The following is a 22,351-nucleotide window of genomic DNA, read 5'->3' as shown; positions in this document are numbered from 1 at the left end:
TTTAAAATGTCCTTTTCTGTAATCAATTACATGGTCTGCCTACCTCCTTTAACATAAATTTATGAGACAGTACTGCTTTGATAAGTTCACTTGGAATGTACTTTGACATTTGTAATTAGCTTTTGAATTAAGCGTTCTGGTTGCAGTTCCATAAGCATTGCTCTAAGATGCCTGTACAAGGTAGCATGACCAATTTTCTCTGTAGAGTATTAAATGGATATTTTACATTTTAGAATACTTCAGACCTGCTATGATGATGCTGCAAAGTTTGTTCATCTTTTAATGAACCCTGGATGCAACTACTTGGTGCAAGAAGACTTCATTCCTTTTTTACAAGTAAATAACAGCTGAAATGAGTTCTGGAAACACAACAAAATTGAGCTGGCAAAGCTCTGAGTTTGAGTTAAATATACTTTTCCATGGTCTTCATTAAAGTTGATTGATAACATTTAGTGTAACTCACTTTGTATGGTCCACTGAGGTGCTAGTGAGTGACTTCTTTTACAGTTAATCATTTTGAATAAGATGAGGTCTTTAAGAGCTTCAGTAAGATGCATGGATTTAAAATTGTTGTAGGATTTACACATGTATCATTTAGAAAGGTTTAGAAAGGCAGTTGAATTTACTTAAGTCAAGGAGGCCCTTTGGAGGGCAAAGGAAAAGTGGTGTATGAATTCAAGACCTAATGCAGTTTCTCTCAATGAGCAGCAGACACCACCTTTACTAATGAATGAATAAAACCTAAATTGGCTTTTACTGAATCGTAGTCAGCCACAGAATACAAGCTACAATGGTCAGCAGTGTTCAAAATCTTCAGCCCATCTAAAATATAGGAAAGCTTTTGTTTATCTGGCTTGTTTAAAAGATACTTTTACTTTTTAAAAGTCAGCAGTGTTATTTACATGAAGCATGTTGTAAATGAAGTTATCTTTCATGATTGTGATAGTTAGTTTGAACTGTTTTGGATAAAGAAGCAGATGTGCTATTCTGTTCTAATTGTTTTTTATAGTCACTAACTAATGCTGTGGGCTATTGCTATTCCTTTTGTGTAGGATGTGGTGAATAGTCATCCTGGCCTATCATTTTTAAAAGAAGCATCTGAATTTCATTCTCGGTACATTACCACAGTAAGTGATTTTTATTTGGAAAAGTTATTTCTTGTTAACTAAGTAATTATTAAGATTAGTCAATATGTATAAGCATCTTTGTCCCTTGAGAAAAGTTGAGCATGCTGTCAGTCTTCATTTCTACATAACTAGAAATCTTGTGAAGAAAGACTCAATTTCTTAAGCGTCAGTTTTTCATTTTTTAATATTTACAAGAAATTGCTGAACTTAATACTAGTGAGAGAAACACTGAATTGTAGTAGTGTAGGATAAGTTAATGAACATTAAATGAAGAGCAGACTGTTACCTTAAACGTGATTGTGGCTATAGACTGTACTCATTAGAATCTTGACCTTACTCTGGGTTTAATTAAATGGAATTTTGAATGAAAGATCTATATTAACATGATTATGTTCGTATTAAGTAAAATAATGATAATATTGAAGCTCCCTGCCACTTCCCTCTCTCAGGATTTTTCTTTCTAAGCAGGTTTTATACATGAAAAGTTCCATTTCTCTCTTCCTAGCATTATGTGACTGAAGTATTCTTTCTGTACCTAAGGGCAAAATCAGTGACACTAAATTTTCTCAAATATGGACTAGACAGCTGATTCCACTTGAAGTCTTAAAAGACTAAAATTCTTCAAAATGACATTTGGTTCATTTTCTTTGTGCATGTGAAAAATAGCTTAATGAATATTCTTCAACAAAAAAACATGCAGAGTTGATAATCTCTTATCCAGCTTATAGTTTGACCCAGACTAAAACTGCGGAAGTTTTTCTGAAAGCGTTTGGTTTTGATTCGTTATATCCATCTTACAGAGACTGCCAGGCTATCAAGTATGTCCTGCTGCCTTAGGTTTTGCTTCTTGTTATAATGATTATGTGAACTCCTAGAACTTTATTGTCAGCTGTGACTGAAGGAAATGTTCTGCCTGTGACTGGTTTCTTTCTTAATGGATTCTGGGTTGTATCAAAGCCTGCTCTGCTTAAAATTGTGCAAGCTTCCTGTCTGTCCTGAAGGACCATAGGAAGGAAAAGGTCCTGCCATTTCCAGTTACTTTTCTTTGGGGAACAGCTTACTTGAGTAGGCCTGAGTCTAGCAATATTGAATAAATTAGTGCTGGCAGTACTTTACTAACAAAATTTAGTGTAGTCTACAACAGAAATCACTGTTTAATCAAAAATCCCAAAAGTACATGAGTATTACTATGAATATAGCAACAATATTTGGAATACTATTCCGCAGATCAAGAAGTGACAGGAGGGCTCTGTGCCCCTTCTTGTCTTACTTTCAGATGGAGTAATTATTGCCCAATACAGTCTTGTAAAATTCTGTCCTGCAAGTTATTACTAATAATTGTACATTATTTTCTCTAAGATTAAGTAAGGCATTTCATACCTGTATTCAATTAGCTTCACCTTGCTACATGAAGCTTTATCGAAAGGATTTTGTAAGCATTGCAAGTTAAGATTTAATCTCTGTTCATGCTAACTTCCAGTTGAAAGTTACATGACACGTTTTTCTGCTGTGTTTGTATATACATGCATATATATGTGTATGTACACATACATGCATATCTTTAGTAAAGAAGGTGTCTTGTAAGCGTTGTTCAACCATGGAAGCAATCAGTTCTGTCTGCTAGGCTGCAGTATAGGTTGGTTGGTCAGGTTAAGGTTAGGTACATATGTTCAGGATAAAGCTGAAACGTATTAAAGACGTTTGCCCTGACAAATGAGATACTACATTTAATCTGCAAGTATGTTATGTATGTATCTGAACTATGAATTCTTGAAATTAAAATCTCTGTATTTCATCATTTCCTCTTCCTTCTGACAAACCACTCTGCAGCATAGACAATTGTCTGAAAATTTGCTTATACTCTGTTTCGACTGACTTTAGAAAAACGTTTTTTAAGTCTGTTCCCAGTTGTCTTTAGCAAACATTCAATTTTGGTTTTATTTTTAGACCAGTTAAATGTATAACAGATGAGATAATGACATGCAGATGGATTAAGTTGCAGAGCTAAGGCAAAACCTTTTCAGAAAAAAACTGCTTTGTAGTGTAAGCCAAAAATGGGCCTTCCCTAAACTCACAATTAAAATTGAGCTAATTAAGTTTCAGAAGTAGACTAGTCTATTCTCCTTTCTGGATTCTTTGAAACAGCTGTTCCTCTTCAAAGAAAGAGCTGCAGAGCTTGCTGCATGCTATAGTTTAAGCTTTAGTTAAAATTTTATGAATAAATTACTCTTCTATTTTGTAATTTAAAAAGGATTGGTTTGTTTAAGCTATTGATTTACTGTAGTTAAAGTCTGAAGTGATAAAAACTTAAATAATGAAGTCTTTAGTTTGGTAGAGGTTTTATTTGGGGGAAAAGGGTTCCTAAGATTTTTATTTTTTTTCTTTTTAGCTAGTAACTGCTGTGTTGCAAATAAAATGCTACATATGCAATATTTAGTCGTGCTGATTAGCAGGTGCAATCGATCTCCAGTAAAGCAGTTACAGTTCATAATATGTTTAGGTTTTTTGTCTGCTTTTGTTAGCGGTGATTGACTGACTGGAAGTGTATATCTGGTTGACTTAAGTCAAACTAATTGAGATGAATACTGAATTCAGTTAAGAATCAGAAAAAACATTTTGAAGTCTTATGTTTGTAAACTGAAACTAAGCAAATTATGCTGAATGTATGAGTCTATCAATATAATGTACATGTAAAACTGACAAAAGTATTGGATACTCAGCTGAATGCATTTGTTTCTGCTTCTGATATCAGTCATGGCATAAGAACTAGTCATTTTGTTCTTCAGTTAAAAACCATTACGTACTTCTTTTAAATACTACTGACGTGTGCGTCGTGTGGTTTTTTTTTTCAAATAGCTTTAAATAGAATAAAATTAAATGGGGAAAACCTATTCTCTCTCAATCTGCAGGAAGTATTTTCTGTCAAATGTTGATTTGCTGTATTTGCAGACTTTAGAAGTAGCAGCATCCCCCTGTACTCTGATCCTTTAACAGTCCCAGTTCTATTTCTGTAACTTCATTTATGAAGTAAAATATTCTTATAGTAAATATAGGTCTCTAATTCTGAAGTAATGAGATATATTAATAGGTTTATTAGGTGATATCCTGTAGATCTGGAAGACTGGGAGGTGGTGAAATTGCCAGTAGACATATTCTGGGTAGTATACAAGTATTCTGCAGCTTTACTGCATGAGAAATGGGTGCTGCAGCATTGAAATAAGACTTATCAAAATGAGCTTAGAGGTAGATTTAGAAATGGTTTGGTAATATGACATGTAAGAGAAGTACCAACCTGCTAAGTAATGAGAAGACTAGAAATAGGGGATAGATGAAGTTGTGTAATGCAGTTGAACTAAGACTTATCTTTAACTAATGTTTGGGAGGGTATTTAGTTAGCTTACCTAAGATCACATTTCTTTTTTTTGTTTGTTTTTTTGTTTCTTGCAGGTTATACAGAGAATATTTTATACAGTAAATAGGTCCTGGTCTGGGAAAATAACTTGTAATGAGCTCAGGAAAAGCAACTTTCTGCAGGTACATAATACCTAAATTTTTGCAAGACGGATGTTTCTACCAGTTTGAAAACTGTATTAGCTAAGTCCTTAAGGGAGTAACATAAGTAGCTTTTTTTTTTTCCAAAAACAGGTGAGGGCTCAATTGCATTAATGCTTACACACTAGAATATGTTTAAATGTCATTTTCTTTTATCTAGAGCTGTATAAATGCATCTGTGATTAGAAGAAGTCTGGCTGATCACCTCATTCTTTTATGGACACCTTAGTTTTCTACCTTGTGTGTTCAGTCTGTGTCATGCTGCATGGTGTGCACTCTCTCTGAAGACAGAAATTGTTCTGCTGAAATAGGGTTAGATATTAACTTGGTTATGAGAACTCGGATTATTCAACAAATGTCTTACAAATTCTTTAATGTGTTCTATTTATCCTTCTGATAATAGAATGTGGCATTATTGGAAGAGGAAGCTGATATTAACCAGCTGACGGACTACTTCTCATATGAACATTTTTATGTTATCTATTGCAAATTTTGGGAGCTGGATACAGACCATGACCTCTATATTGATCGGAAGGATTTAGCTCGACACAATGATCATGGTATGACAAATGAAGCACCTTTGTTTACATGTATTAAATGACCTGTAAACTTTCAGCTGAGGAATAGTGTAGCTGCCAAGGCCAGCGTTCATGAGTCTGTTGATACAGCTGATCCTGCTGACTCAGTGAAATAACGCAGGACAAGTAATCTGTTAATGCTGCTTTGTGTCTAGCAATACCAAATTTGAGGAACATTCTGAATTTGAACTCTGATCTTGGCAAAGTAGTAGAGGAGGAAGAAAATTTGTAAGTGTGTAGGCTTGATCTAAAAAAATCATATAAGTCTTTGGTGTATTATAAGTGGGTGCATTTGGTGGTTTTGGGTTGTTATCTTGGAAAGGATCCATTTTACTGATATTATTCAAGTAGCATGGCTCTTATGGCAAGGTGTGGAAAGAGTAGAAAAAGGCAAACATATTCAGGTACTTTGCTTATTTTAAAGTTTTGTTAACTCATCTGCAGTACATCTTGTTTTAATACTATTTAGCAGCTTTACATTTTCTGCATTCACAATATACAATAACTGTGATTGTGTAGTCCTGCGCACTTGTACCTATTTTAAATATGCTTGTAGCTTTTATGGAACTGTTGGGTTTTTTGGATGCTTTGTGTCCATTGTCATCTTAAAAGTATTCCCTTCAGGACTGGAAAGCTTACTTAAGCTGTGGAGTATTATCCCACCTTAAAAAGAATAAATACAATTCTGACCATTTGCTTCTGAAAACTTGCCTAATGAAGTCTGACTACGCTTTTGGACACTGAGGAAAGATTCCTTCATTTGAGAGGTTGCTCTACTGAGTTAGTACACTATAGAAAGCAAGCAGAACTGATACCATGCCACTGGCAATTTATTTTTACATCCTTTAAACCATGCAACTTTTAAACCATGTTGTCAAGCACTGGATCAGGCTGCACAGGGAAGTGATGGAGTCACCATCCCTGGAGGTATTTGAGATGTGTAGATGTGGTGCTTAGGGACATGGTTTAGTGGTGGACTTGGCAGTGCTAGGTTAATGGTTGGACTCAATGGTCTTAAAGGTGTTTTCCAACCTGAATGATTCTGTGATTCTATGAATATTGATTAAAGCTTAACAGCTGCTGCTTAATGACAACTAGACTAAATAAGAGCATAAAATGGATATGATAAGCCAACTTTAGTCTTGAACTTCTATTTTTTGCATGTCAAAATTACATAGTCTGGTTTCATCAATTCCTTCCTTTTGTACTGTCACTGGTCTAAAATTAGGCTAGATCAAATGCTTATACATAGTAAGAAAAATATTAAAGTATGTAGCTGTTGTTGTTCAACCTTCTCAACTTCAGTGTTTCAAAAGTAAATAGGAAGCTGCAGCATCAGCATATATTTCTGAAACAAACTGGCTACCCTGTAGTTCTGGGGATAAATATTAAGTAGGGACTAGTGTCCTTACTAGAATGATACGGTGATAGCATCACTGTAAGTATATAAAACAGATGAACTGTTTGAATGGTTACCCACCTGCTTTAATTATCAGTATTTCTACAATGCTGAAAAAATTTCAGAGCTAGAATAATGAGAAGTAATTCTTCTTCTGTGAGAATATTATCATATGCTGCTTCGAAGAATTTGTAGATGTTACTCAGGGTAAATTGAATATCCTTTAAAGAGGTAGTGTTCAGTTAAGACATGTCTCTCAAATCCCTGAAATGGTTTCAAAATAGAAGCATGGATCAGAACCATGTCAGAAATAGACCCATGTCAGAATCAGTTAGGTATGCTCATTATGTAGTAACGCGCCAGTTCTGCTTTGGCTCTTTGCCAAAACCAAGGTCAGGTAAATGTAATGGCACTCGAAAACATGATTTACTTGTCAGAGAACTGGTAAATGCTGTCTTATTAATCAGCCTGTTTTGTTACATTCATTACACTACTACTTCTGCATCAAGTCTGAATTCAAAGCTGGTTGTTCTAGCTTTGCTTTGGAGACCGTATGTTAAGTGATCCTCTCCAAGAGGACTCAAACGGATTAATGAGCACTACACTTTGTCTTTCTCACAGTTCTGTATATATGAGAGGTTTCCCATAAACTTTTCAACTAGACAATACAAAGCAAAAATAACTTGTATGTAATTGACACTACTTTAAACCTTTTTTCACAGCAATTTCAAATAGGATGATAGAGCGGATCTTCTCGGGAGCAGTAACAAGGTATTTATTTTGTATGCTGATCTAAATCCAATTTAATATTTTCTTGTAAGTTGTGTGACATTCCTAGAAAAAAATGCCCTGCCCTTGAAATGTAACAGTGAATTTCAAGATTTAGTATTGTAGTTTAAACTCTAGTAGTACTAGACTACTCTTGGAACCTTTGGCTCAGTCCAAGTTGTTCACTCTCCTTTGTTTACCCATATGAACCCTTGCCATTGGATATTGTATGGTTTAACAGGGATGGGAATGAGGGAGAAAAGAAATGTTGGCACTGTTGTTTTTCCATCCCTCAAATCTGTAAAATTTTCAAAGGGAACTGGACTTTTCAGTACTACTTGTAAAATCAATGCTTATTGCATCAACAAATTTACAAAAACGCCTCCAGTTGAGTTAGTTCACATTTTTGACAGTCATTCTTCATTGTTCCCACTTTGATTGACTTCCTCTCCTGTATTTATGGCATTTTACTCATTTTTTTAAACATTTTGCTAGCACATTATCTGCAGCTAGAAAGCAACTGATAAACAGAAATAACAAAAGCTGAAATAAGTGAAATTACACTTGGCAGGCATATGTCTAGAGCTTAGTCCTTAATGTGAGTTTTTTAGGCAAGACAATACATATACCATATTTTTCTAGACATCTTAGGATAAAACAGCAAAAAAATGGATTTGAGGAATGAAATGTAATATGTCTAGGGACTGCCTACCTGACTTTTTACTAGGTAGACTAACCATGTGTTTTCAGAACATGTTTGGATGCTGTGTTCTGTGGTATGAGTGTAGAAACAGACAATTAGTTCTTGCCACAAACACTTACTTCCTGAATGTTTTTACTTCATTTTTATCTTCATATTTCCATTCCAGTGCTTTTAGCTAGTGGAGTTCTGTACAGCTTTAAGTTCTCATCACTTCTACCTGAACAGAAATTCTGAAATGCATGTGTATTTGTATATAGTATTTTTTTAATTAATTTTAAAATTTAAAATCTCTTCTGTTAACAATTAAGCAGTGCTATTGCCACCCAGGAAGGAAAGCTGTAAGTCCTTCTGAACAGAGTGCTACCTTCCTCCTATAGCTGCTCCCTACCTCTTTGCCTACTGCAGTAGAAACAGAACAGACCACACAAGCTGTTTATCCTGAATGATCAAAGTAGTCTGTGACAAGTCACCTTTAAGAACACCGTATTGTTTAGGAGTAAATAAACAGTTAATAGCACAGAGGAAAATAATCCTTAATTTTGGTTAGTAAAAGCTAGGTGTTTTAAAATAAATTTTCTATGTTTTTCCTCATTGGCCTTCAAGAGGTAGAAAAGCACAAAAAGATGGGAAGATTAGCTATGCTGATTTTGTCTGGTTTTTGATATCTGAAGAGGACAAGAAGACACCAACTAGGTAAGAATGAATTTATGTTTTAACAGAAATAGACTGCCTTTATTGGTTTTCCAGCCCATAAATGGGGACCATTGATGCTCAGCTGGAACTCTGAGTTTAACTTCTTCGCTTAACTGTAAAAACATGAGTGGAAAACTGGCCCAGGTTGTTGCATCGTTCTTATTTTTCAGTGTTGTCTATTGTTGCTGCTGTAAAAGTCTATTTTAATGATTTTTTTTAAAGAGGCTAATTAAATTGTATTGTTACATATGCTCTGTGTGCCCTACTTACCGACAGGGTCATAGATAAAGGAAATTGCAGATATTTCCCAAAGTCACTGGCACCATGATACAGCTAGCATTAGCTGTAGGATATTGATAAGAAACCTGCCTTGTAACTGGCTTGTTCGATATGAAAAAAGAACTTGTGTTTTCATGCACAATTCAATTTTTCCTTGGCTCCCTTGAGTTTTTGTGTAAAGCCACATGTTTCAGTCATCTTGTCCCTCATCCACCCACAACAAAGAGTGTTTTAAAATGTAGTAATGTATGGCATAGCAAATACCAGAAACTTTGACCACAGTAGGTGGTGTTTAATGACCTCCTGTGGCATTATGAAATGTAGTCTTAAGTCTAGTTTTGCATCTGTAAGTAACATAGCCTTTAAAACAGGCAACATAAATTCTTAAAATTCTCTACTATTTGTGTAAACAGTTCTTTGCTATTAATTACTGAATTTCAGCATTGAATACTGGTTTCGCTGCATGGATCTCGATGGTGATGGTGCTTTGTCTATGTATGAATTGGAGTATTTTTATGAAGAACAGTGCCAAAAATTAGATAACATGGCCATAGAACCTTTGCCATTTGAAGATTGTTTGTGCCAGATGCTGGATCTCGTGAAGCCACAATATGAAGGTAATAAAATCCTTTTCTATATGTAACCTCTGTTTCTCTGGATTAGGAGTTAGTGCACCCTTAAGAGCACTCAGCTGATCATGCAAAGAATATGCCTTTAGTTTGTCTTTTCTCTGAAGTCTGTTAGAGCTTATTAATTGAATAGCCTTCCAATGGCAGGCCCGCATTCATTTTCATATCAAAATTTACTATGATGCTTTAAAATTCCTTGTAGGCTTTCATTTTGGGCTTGTAGCCATGTTTAGTCTTAAATGAAATCTTGTCACTGTCTGGCTGAGGTGATGCTCTCAAGAAAAGATCTTGACTGTTCTGTTCACTTGCCTCTTACCTGTTCTAGTACTCATTTAATAGAGATTCTTTCAGAGGGAACAGTTTCTAAACAGTATTTGTCTCTGTAGATCAGTAATGACTGACTTGAGGTTAGAAGCTTAAGCTGCCCTTAGGAAGTTCATGCCAATGTCAAGGGGCTTAAATAACTGAATAGTAAACTGTTCTTATTTTTTGACTATTTTCTGCATTCATTTGAACCTTCATAGATTGGCATTCTACCCTCCTGCATTTGACATACGTGATCTTTAGCTGATGAAACTTGAGTTTACATTTTACACCTGAAAAAAACTTACGACGTGAGCATGATGCTCACTTCATATTTACCCTTCTGTGCTGCTCAATACTAAAAATATTTTTGCATGCTTGGTAAACATATTACTGTGGTGTTGAAGAGTGATATCTTGCATGTTCATGGCCTCTGCCTCTGTGCTGTTTCTGATATTTGTCTCACAAGTTGACGAAACTGTTGTAGCCATGATGGATTAGTCTTCAGGGATTTGCTGAAGGTCACACAACTGAGGTCAACCTGTATCTAAACTTAATGTCTCAACACTTGACCACAATTAGCAGTAATAACCCTTATAATGGCTACACATTTTAATGTGAATTTCAGTGTGTAAAAGGACTTGGCAATACAGTCTGGTTGCTATTAGTGTACGGACTGTGCATTGCAATGAATTTAGAACTTGCCTATTTGTTCTTGAAGTGTTTGATAGGAGTAGCAACCTCTATCACATATAGTAATGTTTGCTACTTTTTATGGTAAAGAAAATCGTTGACCATCTTACTTAATGCCTTTGTTTAGCAAATGCAATGTTGTGCTAGTGTTTCACATTTAGACACTTCTAGACAAAGCACTGAGTTCTTCCTACTTGAATTTCAAGTATCACTGTAGTTGAATGTATAAGAGGGTGGTTCTGTTTGCTGTCTATAAAATTATGGTTAGAGAATCAATTAATAATAAATAGTTTTGCTTATTGCCCACCTTTCTAGTATGAAGAATATTTAAATTACAAGAAACTTAATTTTTTTTTTAAAAGCAGTTGTCTTATATTGAGACATTACTTTTTGCATGCTAAGGGAATTGAAATAGCTCAAAACTAGAACTTAAAGCTTCATATTCTTATTTAAACCAAGTTAATATGGATTTGCTAGGTGAAAACACATTTGTAAAGGCGTATGAAAAAAGCTGTAAATGAAAGAGGAGTGTTAAATATGTTTCATCTGGAAGCTCAATTCTGCATACCAGCAGAATGAAGTGGTAGACAAACATTGTATAATGCATGGGGAGTGGGGAGCATTTACGGTGAGGTGAAGTAAGCTCCGAGGAAAGGATTTGTTATACAGTAGTTGCCTACGATAGCCTCCCAAACCTAGGGGTTCCCTTGCAGTCTTGTACACTATGCTTCTGAAAGGCAGACATCTTCAATAATGTTTCTGTTCTGCATTTCAAATGAAACAAGAGTGATGTATCTCTTCTATATCATGAAGATGATAAAAGGAGGCTGTGAAACACAACCGAGACAAGAATGATTTAGGGTAATGAAAATGAAAGCTGATTGTGAAGGGTTGATTTTTTTTTTTTTTTAATAAGAACTGGGTGATGTTTAAAAGGTGGATTAAGAAAGAAATTCTTCTGTTTTCCTATGCAAAAACTAGCGGCATAAAATGATGTTTCACTTGATAGATTTGAAACAAAAGGCACTTTCATACATTTATGGCTAAACTGTGATACAGTTTTTTACTGGATGCTCTGTGTATCAAAAAGCAATTTTTTTTTTAATTTGTGGAGACCCGAATTTAGTTATCTCAATTTCTTTTTTTTTTGTTGGTCTTTGAGAGAGAATGTAGTCATCTACGTGAGTATTAGGTGTCTAAACTTCCATTGCAATAAATGGAAAATGGAGAGCAAATCAAGGAACCAAATATAGGTGTCTAAGTTAAATTGGGAGCTTACATAACTAAGACTCAAATCAGTTGCTTGGTTGTGGAGAGTTGCTGCCACTTGAGACGGAACAATACATCAGACATCTGTGTGGGTCTGACAGATATGACACAGGTGCTATGAGGGATCTGTAGTGTTCTGGAGCATCAGCTATAAGCCAGGCAGAATACACTAGGGCACTTCAGATGGCGACAGACACAAGTGTGGCAACCATTTCCAAATGGGGTTCTTATTTTGCATCCTTCTGATGTCCTTGACTGGTACTTTGTTAGAGGCCAGGACAGTATGATGAGGAAATGCTGTTCTAAGTCTGGCTTTCATTGAACTGTTCCGTAACATCTGTAGTTAGCCCCTCTTTGATTGACAACAGAAGACTGGCCATATTTCAGGTGAATCAATAAAGGGGAGTTTTAAGGATAGCCATCTGTCTTTTCCTGTATGTCTGGTATTTTTCAGTTATTCTGTAGAAGCTTAATACTCTGCTTTGAAATAAGGTAACATTTCTGAGCAACCTGACAAAGACTTCTAACACTTAACAGATCTATTGATTTGAGTCTTTAATGTATCACTTTATAAAAAAACCAAACAAACCACCTCTGAGCATTTAGCTTTCCTCTCAAGCAGTAAATATGGATCAGGCTAGACAAGTGTGACAAACTAGTCTCTATGAAAAATTCATTTGTATGAAGCATACTCGCACACTGTCATCTCCGTCACACATTTTTCTTTCAAGTCAGGGAAGAGAAAGAGCCGCTGCCAGAGGAGCTTCCTACCTGCTACCCAGGCACTTCTGGGGAAGGAATGGCTAGCTCACTGAGGACTTCTGTCTCCTGAGGAAGCTTAGACAAATAGCTTAAATGATTTTTAATAGCTAAGTGAGGTAGATTGCATCTCACTCCAAGATATTGAAAGGCAGTAGGATGATAGCTAAAGCAAGTAACAGATGTGAAACATTTAAAAGTTTTGTCCACTTTGAAGGACACTTCTCTGGGTGTGTATTTTACCTATTCACTTCTCTCCCATTGCATTAAGTGTCAGTGACAAATATTCTAGAGCATAATGATGACTTAACTTTTTAATAACATTCCTCCTCTTTGGAGAAAGGGTAACTTCATCTCTAAATATCTCATAAACTTCTTTACAGGAAAAATTACTCTGCATGATTTAAAGCAATGCAAGTTGACAAATGTGTTTTTTGATACTTTTTTCAATATTGAAAAATACCTCGACCATGAACAGAAGGATCAGTTTTCTATGTTGCGGGTGAGTATGAAGCTTTAAATGTGGTGTTTTGTGTTTTTTTTTTTTTTTAGCTATGTGCTTAATTAATATGTTTTTATCTAACTTGCAATGTGATTGTTTAGGATGGTGAAGGTGAGAGCCAAGAGGTCTCTGACTGGGAGAAGTATGCTGCTGAAGAGTATGATATCTTGGTGGCAGAAGAGGCAGCCAGTGACCAGTGGAATGACGGGTAAGAATGTAGCAGGAGGGTTAGTACGAATCCTCTCTACTAATGTAGAACCTCACCATCGCTATCATCCTTAATGCTATTTTTGTAGAATATTGCTGCTGTTGTGTTTAGCAGTGTGCTCGGTGAGGGAGGAAGAACCTTGCTTGTATCTTGAATGAAATATTACTTGACAGTTTGTGATCACATTTGCTTTGTGAAAGAAAAGGTCTTACTTCAAATTTTCAGAAGAAAGAAGTTTTTAAAAAGCTTCAACTCTAAACAAAATACAACATTAATTTTTGTAGCTTGTTGTTAAGCTTCATTAGGAGCTTTTGGGGATGGGGGGTGGAATCTCACTTCTGAACACAGTTATATCAGCTTAGAAGTATTATCTCATAGTTCTGTAACAGTAAATAACATAATAAATCTTGCTGTTTCAAAATCACTCCTTTACTTTTGCTGTGTAGCTTCCAGAGTCTCTTGGAATCCAAAGTCTTGAATTTGCTGTTCAGTTGTTTTCATTATTTAAAAAGATAAGGAAAACAAGTACAAATTTAACTTGTTTTAGACCTTGAGTTTGATGGACCTGTCTAGAGAAAACACATTTTCCTGCATTTCCTACATCAATATCTCACTTTTAAATGTCTGTAATTCTTGCCAAGATTTTAGAGAATGACTAGCTCAATATTTGAGACTGCTTTAAAACCCAAGAAAGCAAAATCCTCTTAACACATTGATTTCAAGAAACTTCATAACAGAAAGTGTATGAGGAAGGAAAGAGGGGAGAGAGAGAATTGTTATCACCCAGCCCTTTCAGCATCGAAGGGGTTCATACTCTTAACTCTTCATGGAATCCTTTGCAAGAATTGATTAATATTACAGAATTAACAAGCCAAAAAATAACAAGCTTTGTGCTGTGAGTCAGGCAAGATTAAACCTTCAATATTTTTTATCTTGCTTAATCTCTTAAGGTCATGGTCGAAGTTTGAGGAAGGTACAGAATAGGTATGTACATTTTTTAGAGTTTTTTGAGACACTGTACTGCCAAGTGTAATACCTTTGATGGATCAGGGGAAAGAAAAGTTCCTATGCTCTTGCTGGCTGTGAAGCTTTATTTATTTGTAACTCAGCTGACAAAACTAGTGGGATTCTTATAAACCGGTGAAGGACTCAGATTTTTGGCCCTCTGTTTTCGAATGTCCTTATAAAATTAACATGTTTAAACCATCAGGAGCCAAAATTTTGAAAAGTTACTGGTGGACTTAGGCTGCTTGTGACAGGGTCAGACCAGCCCCTACAGTGTCTGCCATCATCTTGGTGTCTGTCAGAGGGGCCCCTTTATAATATGACACAGGAAATCAGTGCATCAGCAGGTCAGCCTGAGAGCCCAGGCTTGACAGGAGTGAATAGCATTTAACAGTACTTCAGGGCTCCTGAATCCAAACGTCTTAAATCTTAACTAGAACCACTTCCTCAAATGTTTTACACCTTTGCTGTTTTACCCTTATTTTCTCTCCTGCTGTCTGTGTATTTACTTCTATCACAGTAGCTGTGTGTCTATTTTCCTGTTTAAAAATTCTGCTATGACTTTCTAGAATTTGAGTGGTAAGACCACTTTGCCCATTTTCAGACACAAAGTTGTGAAATTCAGATGGTTTTTGACTAAATTTGTCTCAAGGTCACCTGAGAGTTGATAGGTAAATGCAGGTTTCCTGGATTCCATTAAGATCCTATTATTCTGTCTTATAGCTCTTAAAGCCTCTTATGGCTTTGCTGTGAAATACACTGGGAAACTAGTTCTTTTGTCAGTTAAGATATACTGAGGGTGCAGAAGTATACTATATGGTCTGTAAAAGCTAATCCTTACCTAAATATTCAAGGAAGGATTTCAGCTGTTCCTCTGGTGTGCTGTCCTGAGACTGCATGCAGTGTCACTGGCAACTAAAATTAATTAGAGGCAAAATATCCTTTTGACATTAGCAGTAAGGGACCTGCATGGCAGGAGGTTGGGTTACTCTGCACCTCTGATTAACGGTTTGAAATTACTGGGCTGTTGGCTGTGGCAGACAAGTGTAATTTTGTAAAGTTCTAAGATAATGTTTAGGCACATTGCACCCACGAGTGCAGACGGGATATAAAGAGCAAGCCTCAAGGTCCTTTTATTCTGATTCAGTTATGAGCTCACTGACTGCAGCTATTTCTCTGAGCTAGGAGCATCTCTGTGATTATTGTTTAGCCTAAATTATTTTATTTTTATGTATTTTCCACCCCCCTCCAAGATATCTGCTCCTGGTGAGGATAAAAGCTGCAACATTCACAGCCAGTATTCTTGGGGTCAGATCGGTTCTGGTGTTTTCCATGAAAAAAATTATTCACGGTGTATTCATGCCTTTACATAGAAAGTGGACAAAATAGAAACTGAAATACAAAACATGTCTCAAGTTAAACCTTCAGATTATATTTAAAAACTTAAGATAAATTTTCACTCTCCAGTAGAATTCTAACAGGTCTTGGACGCTTTTTTTTTCAGGTACTTCTATGAAGTTTGTTCTCTCTACAGCATAGGCACAGTCTTCTTTATATGCTCATGCAATTACAACTTAAGTAATACAGAGAGTATTGTGGAACTTACTGTATGTAAAGCAGAATCCTAATAACCCTAAAACTTGAAAAAAATGCACCTTCACTGTGTAAATACACTCCTTAAGGAAAACCAGAGTGTTATTCTAAGAATAATATAGCAGAGTATGCTGGGCTATGGAGGAGAGGTGTATAATGCTAAAATGTCCAATTTCTCATTACTTTTGAGCCTGGAGCTTGTGAACAAAGTGGTTGTAGGTTGCCTCTGCATTAGCAGACTTGTCACAGATCTTATAGAAAAAAACCTGACAATTGAAGAAAAATATTGCATCCTATGGAAGCACAGCCCAAAAAATCATGCATTTTATTTATGTAATTACTTTCTGTATCCCTAGTTAGGTTTGATGCATAAGCCACAGCTTTAACTGTTGGCCCTCCACACTGATGGATAAAAGCTTTTATCCAAGCGTTCCTGAAGCTTTGGTGCTTAGTGTTTCCTTGGAGTATAGATTATAATGCTCGTTGTCTTCATCAACTACCACTTCATAATTTGCCAAAGTGTTTCAAGTATCATATATGCAACCATATGTAAGATGTATTTGGACTGACCAAATAGAAACAAGTATTACGCTTCATCTTACTGATTTCTGCCTGCCCTTATATCAGAAGCATGTGAAGACTTGCATTTAAACCATTGAATTGAGATTTTTTTTTTTTAATAAAGAGCAAAGTTGGGATACCTTCCAAATTCTTTATCAAATAAGCAACTGAATCTAAGTTGTGAGCAAACAGGTGAAAATCTAAAGAGAAGTGTTCTGATCTGTCTCAGGGAGGCTTTGTCAAATCTGGCTTAAAATTTGAATGCTTTCTAAAAGCAAAGGCCACCAAAAGTGTGTTCAAAACTTAATGCTGAAGTAGGACTGTCCAAATCTTTTTTTCCTACAATTGTCCTGAAAAACAAAGCTCAGAGAAACACAAGGCTACTAAAAGTTTCCTTGCTGCTGTTAGGCAAGTTTGATGAACAAAAACATTAACAAAAAATTATTATAAGCATTTTAAGTTAGTGTTGTATAAAAACCTTCCTTGAAATCACTTACTATACTTAAAGGGTTGTAATGCCTGCCTGAAGTGACTGTTTGACAATCCAGTATGAATTTTTAATTTGGTACTTCTATGGTAAATATATTCCTGACACTTCCATTAACACAGTTGATCTGAAACTTGGGAGTGGTATACAGAAGTCTAGAAATAGGCTGATTTCTTTACATTTACCTGAGCTTTAGAAATGCAAGGAGGGGGGGAAAAGGACTATTTAGGTGTTGTAGCTGTATGGTTATGTTTCCATAAAAAGCTCTATGCTGGGAATAGCAATAGACTTTCTAATATTGTGAGAAGTAACTCACATAATTTCAGTGCCCAGATGTGTAAAACTGGGACAGCGTTTCTAAATGCCCTTAAACTTAAATATCGTGTAAAGCAGTGAAAGTCCCTGAAGCTACCAAAGCTTTGGAAGAGAGGAGGATCTTCATCTGGTCCAATCATGTTTGAATAACAGTCTTCTGAGTATAGGATAGATGGAACCTGCAAATAGTATGTGGGGTATCTTCATGCTGCCATTTTTAATGACTGGAAAAGCTGCTGTCATCTCTCTGTATCACTGTACAATAAACAAATCCCAAAGGTGTGTTCAAGATGTTTCTGTTCTAAAAAAAAAAAGGGGGGGAAAAAAACCTTTCTCAAAAGGATGGAATTAATAGTGTAGAAGATTATTATGAATTACAGGTTTGTGAGCCAAAACTGTTGTTATGGTAGAACATGCATCTTTCTTCCCAAACCCTTGTTTTCAAATGTTTAACTCAGGAAAGTAACTCCTGGGATGAAAAGGTCAAGTCAGTAGTGAACTTATGGGAGAAACCCAAAGTATTCTGTTCACTGCCAAAGCACTGATTGATGCTCACGTAGTCGAGGCTTTAGTACCCTAGGGGAGGATGAAATAACAACAAAAAAACCCACAAAAAAACCCCAAACAAAACAACAAAAGGGAAAGAAGAGCAGGAACTATTTTTTACTCACTGCTTAATCTTTACCTGATGTTATCAAAGCATCTTTATTTTCTTACTTTTTTTTTTTTACTTAAAATGGTGGTGAAGCTGGCTTCAGATGCTTAATAGTTTATCTATGACGTGTTTCAACAGAATTGCATTCACAATTGAAAATGTTCTTCCTCCCACCTCCGCTGTTAATGCTGCTCTGATTTTAGTGTTAGTAGTGGAATCTTGGTATTTAACTTTTCTTTGCCCTATGTCTTTCTCTGAAAGAATACTTCTCTTAATCGTCATAATGCCATTATGAAGTCACGTGTGAAGACCAGATACTGCAGTGTCTAAAGCTCATCCTTTGCCTAGTCTTGTTAAGCAGATGGAAATGATGGCGTGCAGAGATGAGATTCAGTAGCACTTGGGAAGATGTGCACGAACCTGAGTCAGCCTAGCCCAGGAAATTATCAGTTTGTTAATCTGACATCATAAATCTCTACAGAGATTTATGTTTTTTTTTTTAAATGGCTATCAATTTCAGATTGATCCCACCTAAACAGTGCTGAAGCTGATCTTTTTTTAAATATCAGCTGTCACTGACTTGAGTTAGTTAAACATTACATTTCATTTTCCATCTGTTCATTTTCAGCAGCAGCAGGTGGTTATCAGTAATTTCTCATTAAACAATTGGCTTTTGCTTTCTAGCATCTGCTGTAAATACACAGGTGGTTGCTATCGCTTCCTTGTGCTCATGCGCATTTTAATAACACTTTCAGTATTCTTCCTCTTTTGTATCTACTACAGGTGTGGTTTGTTCTACCTAATCCAGCATAATTGCAGCTTTCTTTGAAAAGACCTGGAAGGGCGTCTGTCAAGCACTTAAGGCTTGCATTTGTCCATTTCTAGCTTAGGACTTGTCCACTAGAGCAGTATGTGCTTTGAGTCCCTCCAGTAAAGCTATGTATCTCACTACTGAGCTCTGCAAGTGATGGGAGAGTAAGCTAACTTAAATTCAAGTAATTATGATGGAGACCTAGTACTGTTTCTGGTTACATGTTTCTTGATTGTAAATATAACATATTGGAAATTATCTTCTTCCTGCAGGTGCCTTGTTAGTGTTCTAACATTTGGGCACTTCCCAATGCAGTGAGACTCTCTCGCCTTTTCTTTTTTTTTTTTTTTTTTTTTTTTGCCTGCTGCTAGGTATGAAGCAGAACTGAATCCTGTAGACCATCAGAAGGCCAATGTCCTAAGGTATCAAATGGAAAAAAGACCATTTTTTGAAATGCCGTCCCATCTGGCTGATGTAGACTTGGATGAATATGACTATGAAGAGGACTTTGAGTAATGGCTATTTATGGTCAACACTTGCAGAAGAGAAGGGACAGTCTGCAGCAGGTCTGCTACACACACACATATACACACACCTTTCTGTAGGTTTTGTTTCCAGGAAGTCAGCTCAGTTTTGCGCTAAGAATATTTAATCACTACACTACCTTTTAAATAAAAAGTGCATTTGTATGGAATGATGAAAACTTTTGTATTTATTCAATAGTCTATAGTTTGTAAAATAGATTAAAATATTTATTTACAGATGTTGCATAATTCCTTTTTGGAAGAATAACAATATTTGATGTTAGAGAAAAGTAATCTACTGTTTTTATGAGAACTGTGTAATTATCTCCAAGTTGATGTGTGGTGCACTGACCATTTCCATCCCATATGTGAACAGGTATTCCTGTCCTGGTGTGGGAGGTCAGGAGACAATTTATACCAGGCCTGCGATGCTTACATGCTCATAGACAGTTCTAGGGTGTTTATGCCTTGGCAAAGAAGAGACATGACGATGAGTGCGTGATTAAGCTCTCATTTACAAATAGAGTTTTGTTTGACTAGCTGAGCATATTAGTGCACACGGAAAGCGAATGCCTGAGATAAATCACTTCTGTGTAGTCCTTGTTTGCCCCAACTTTAATTTTGCTTGCCCCTTTAAACTTCAGTCTTTTCATTGATGTTCACTATAAAAAGGTTATTTAACAATGAAGTCTGTTTTATTGTTCATACTTGATCCAAAATGAGTGTGTTAATTTATGTAGAAGGAACCAATTTTTTAAAAATTATTTGTATAAATGTTACTTGATCAGTGATGTGCACTAATTTGTTGTGGGCATTCAGTGCTTTTGTCTGTCCCCCTCCCTTCAGTTGTTTGCTATTGACACATTCCATGGATATTCATCCGTGTCACAGCAGTTTGAAATTGTTGCCTCACTTATTGTTAAACTGATTTTGTTGAGGGAAAAAAATGTACAAAAAGATGTAAGTTATTTTTTGGTTGCAGTGTAATCTGTTAAAATGTTTAAAAATCATGTTTGTATTTTCAAATAAAGATTTTCATACATGTAATTTAACAGTTCTCATTATTATGGTATGTAGTACACACAATTAACTTACTACTAAAGAACCACTTAGGATATGATGGGTTACACATGTATGCAGTCTGGTTGGATAATTACACCAAGCTGCATATTCAAAGCAATCAAGCTCTAGCAGGTTTTTCTCCATCCAAAAGACAGTGTTGCTGAACAGCTGGAAGCAGTACAGAGAAATCTGTTCCACTCAACTCATCACACCATCTCATTAGAGACTTAAGATACCTAGGTTTGTAAGTAATGAAACTTGCTACTGACATCTGTTAGTGAACCTCACCATGCAAAACTCGTGTCATTTTAATACCATTGCAAGGATTCTAAAAATAAAATGAGGGTTGATCATTCCCCTTTTAATGGAAACTTGTCCATGTCAAGATTTCTCTGGTGTTGGTCAGATACCTTTTGCTACTTGCCCACAGTTTGGGGTTTTTCAACAGTAAAGCTAGAGCATTTATGTTAAGCTCTGTTCCCTGAGGTGTTGTGGAAGGGCTGAGCAGCTGGCTTTCTAGATGACGATCCTGAACTTCTACTGCTGTTCAAGAGGTGGTGATGTGCTGCTTCTCCCTACCTGAAACCCTTCAGTTGGAACCCCCTTCTTAAGAAGGAGGTCTGTAAAGGGGCAGGTACAGCCAAGGGCTTTCTCATCACACAGTGACATTTCTCTGAAAACACACGGAGCTATGGTGCAGCATGGGTCTCTCCTGCAGAGCCTGTAGCTGTTGTTGCCACTTTGTGTTTAATGAAGTGCCTCTTACATCCTGCTCTCAGTTACACTTGTGATAACCAAGTCCCTTTTTTCCTAAAGGATTTGAACAGCTCTACTAGAGCAAATTACGGTGTTATTGTGGAAGTGACTTTTCTTGCAATACATGAACTAGAACAATGACTGTACCTTCCCCCAGAAGGCCATTCCCAGTCCTTGTCCTTCATTACAAGAATTAAAGCATCTGCATGTTTGATGTGGTCCCAGGTGTAAATGTATTCTTAGTCCAAGCCCAGCTGTAGTCTGCCTACCTGGTAAGTGTTTAGGCCTAGATTTATAAATCCAGATGGAAGAGGGAAACAGTCCAGGTACAGTGGGGGGAGGCACAGGGGAACTGCGAACTAGTTGATCTGGGTGAGTGGAGTGATACCTCTCCCCTTGCATTAGCCTACCACATACTTAACTATGCAAAATGAAACATAATGGCTTTACTATTGCCACTTCAGAATACCTGGGAGATATGTTCAGGGCTTTCATTTCCAGTTCATGGGAGCTCACTTTCAGTTTATAGTTTTAATAACAGGGAAACTAGAATGCCAGGAGCACTGCTGCCCTTCTTGCTCCAGACTTAGCGTGGGAATATCACTTGCACTAGCAATGGGTTATGCAGTTTATTTTACACAGTTACAATTATATATATATTAAAAAAAAATAAAGCTGATGATTGATAGGATTAATGCAATGTACAATTCCACGGAGCAGCAACAAAAGGTCAGCAAAAGCGGCCAGCACACCCTGGCCTACTGCCTCTTAAACACTCCTGAGTGAAGAACATTTACAAGTTCTTAATGGAAAAACTTCTTTTGAGGGGCCATATTTACAGCCTAATTACATCATCTTCTCAGGCTTTCTATTTTCCAAGTAAATACCACATGATCACTGTGTATGAAGGATTCCTTCCAGAGGAAAATACTCAGTCAACTGGTCTGCTGTTTCTTTCTTGGTTCCTTAGAAGCCGTGATGCAAACCTCTTGGGAAGATGTCCTGATCCCCGCAGACCGCTAACCACATCTCTGTAAGCACTGGAATTTAGAAATGCTTCTAGATGATTGGATCCAGATTTTCCACCTTTCAGGCAGGACACGGCGGCCAAGTCACCTGC

The 22,351-nt window shown here is 36.4% G+C and overlaps 1 protein-coding gene across 2 annotated transcripts in view; it reads left to right on the top strand.

The window, feature by feature from the left end:
* The window catches only part of PPP2R3B (protein phosphatase 2, regulatory subunit B'', beta), a 51,309-nt gene extending 31,513 nt beyond the window's left edge, over positions 1–19,796 (top strand). For both annotated transcript variants that reach the window (XM_010287648.1, XM_010287649.1), the window contains exons 4-13: positions 234–336; positions 1,053–1,127; positions 4,575–4,661; positions 5,083–5,239; positions 7,379–7,427; positions 8,731–8,820; positions 9,541–9,716; positions 13,136–13,254; positions 13,356–13,462; positions 19,261–19,796. In XM_010287648.1, the coding sequence (XP_010285950.1) occupies positions 234–336; positions 1,053–1,127; positions 4,575–4,661; positions 5,083–5,239; positions 7,379–7,427; positions 8,731–8,820; positions 9,541–9,716; positions 13,136–13,254; positions 13,356–13,462; positions 19,261–19,405 (1,108 nt within the window). In that variant the 3' untranslated portion in view covers positions 19,406–19,796. The remainder of the gene's footprint in view (positions 1–233; positions 337–1,052; positions 1,128–4,574; positions 4,662–5,082; positions 5,240–7,378; positions 7,428–8,730; positions 8,821–9,540; positions 9,717–13,135; positions 13,255–13,355; positions 13,463–19,260) is intronic.
* Positions 19,797–22,351: the final 2,555 nt, after the last annotated feature.

The sequence above is a fragment of the Phaethon lepturus genome, unplaced genomic scaffold, assembly GCF_000687285.1.
Source record: "Phaethon lepturus isolate BGI_N335 unplaced genomic scaffold, ASM68728v1 scaffold8605, whole genome shotgun sequence".
Taxonomy (NCBI): Eukaryota; Metazoa; Chordata; class Aves; order Phaethontiformes; family Phaethontidae; genus Phaethon; species Phaethon lepturus.
This window is presented reverse-complemented; position numbering and strand designations above follow the sequence as displayed.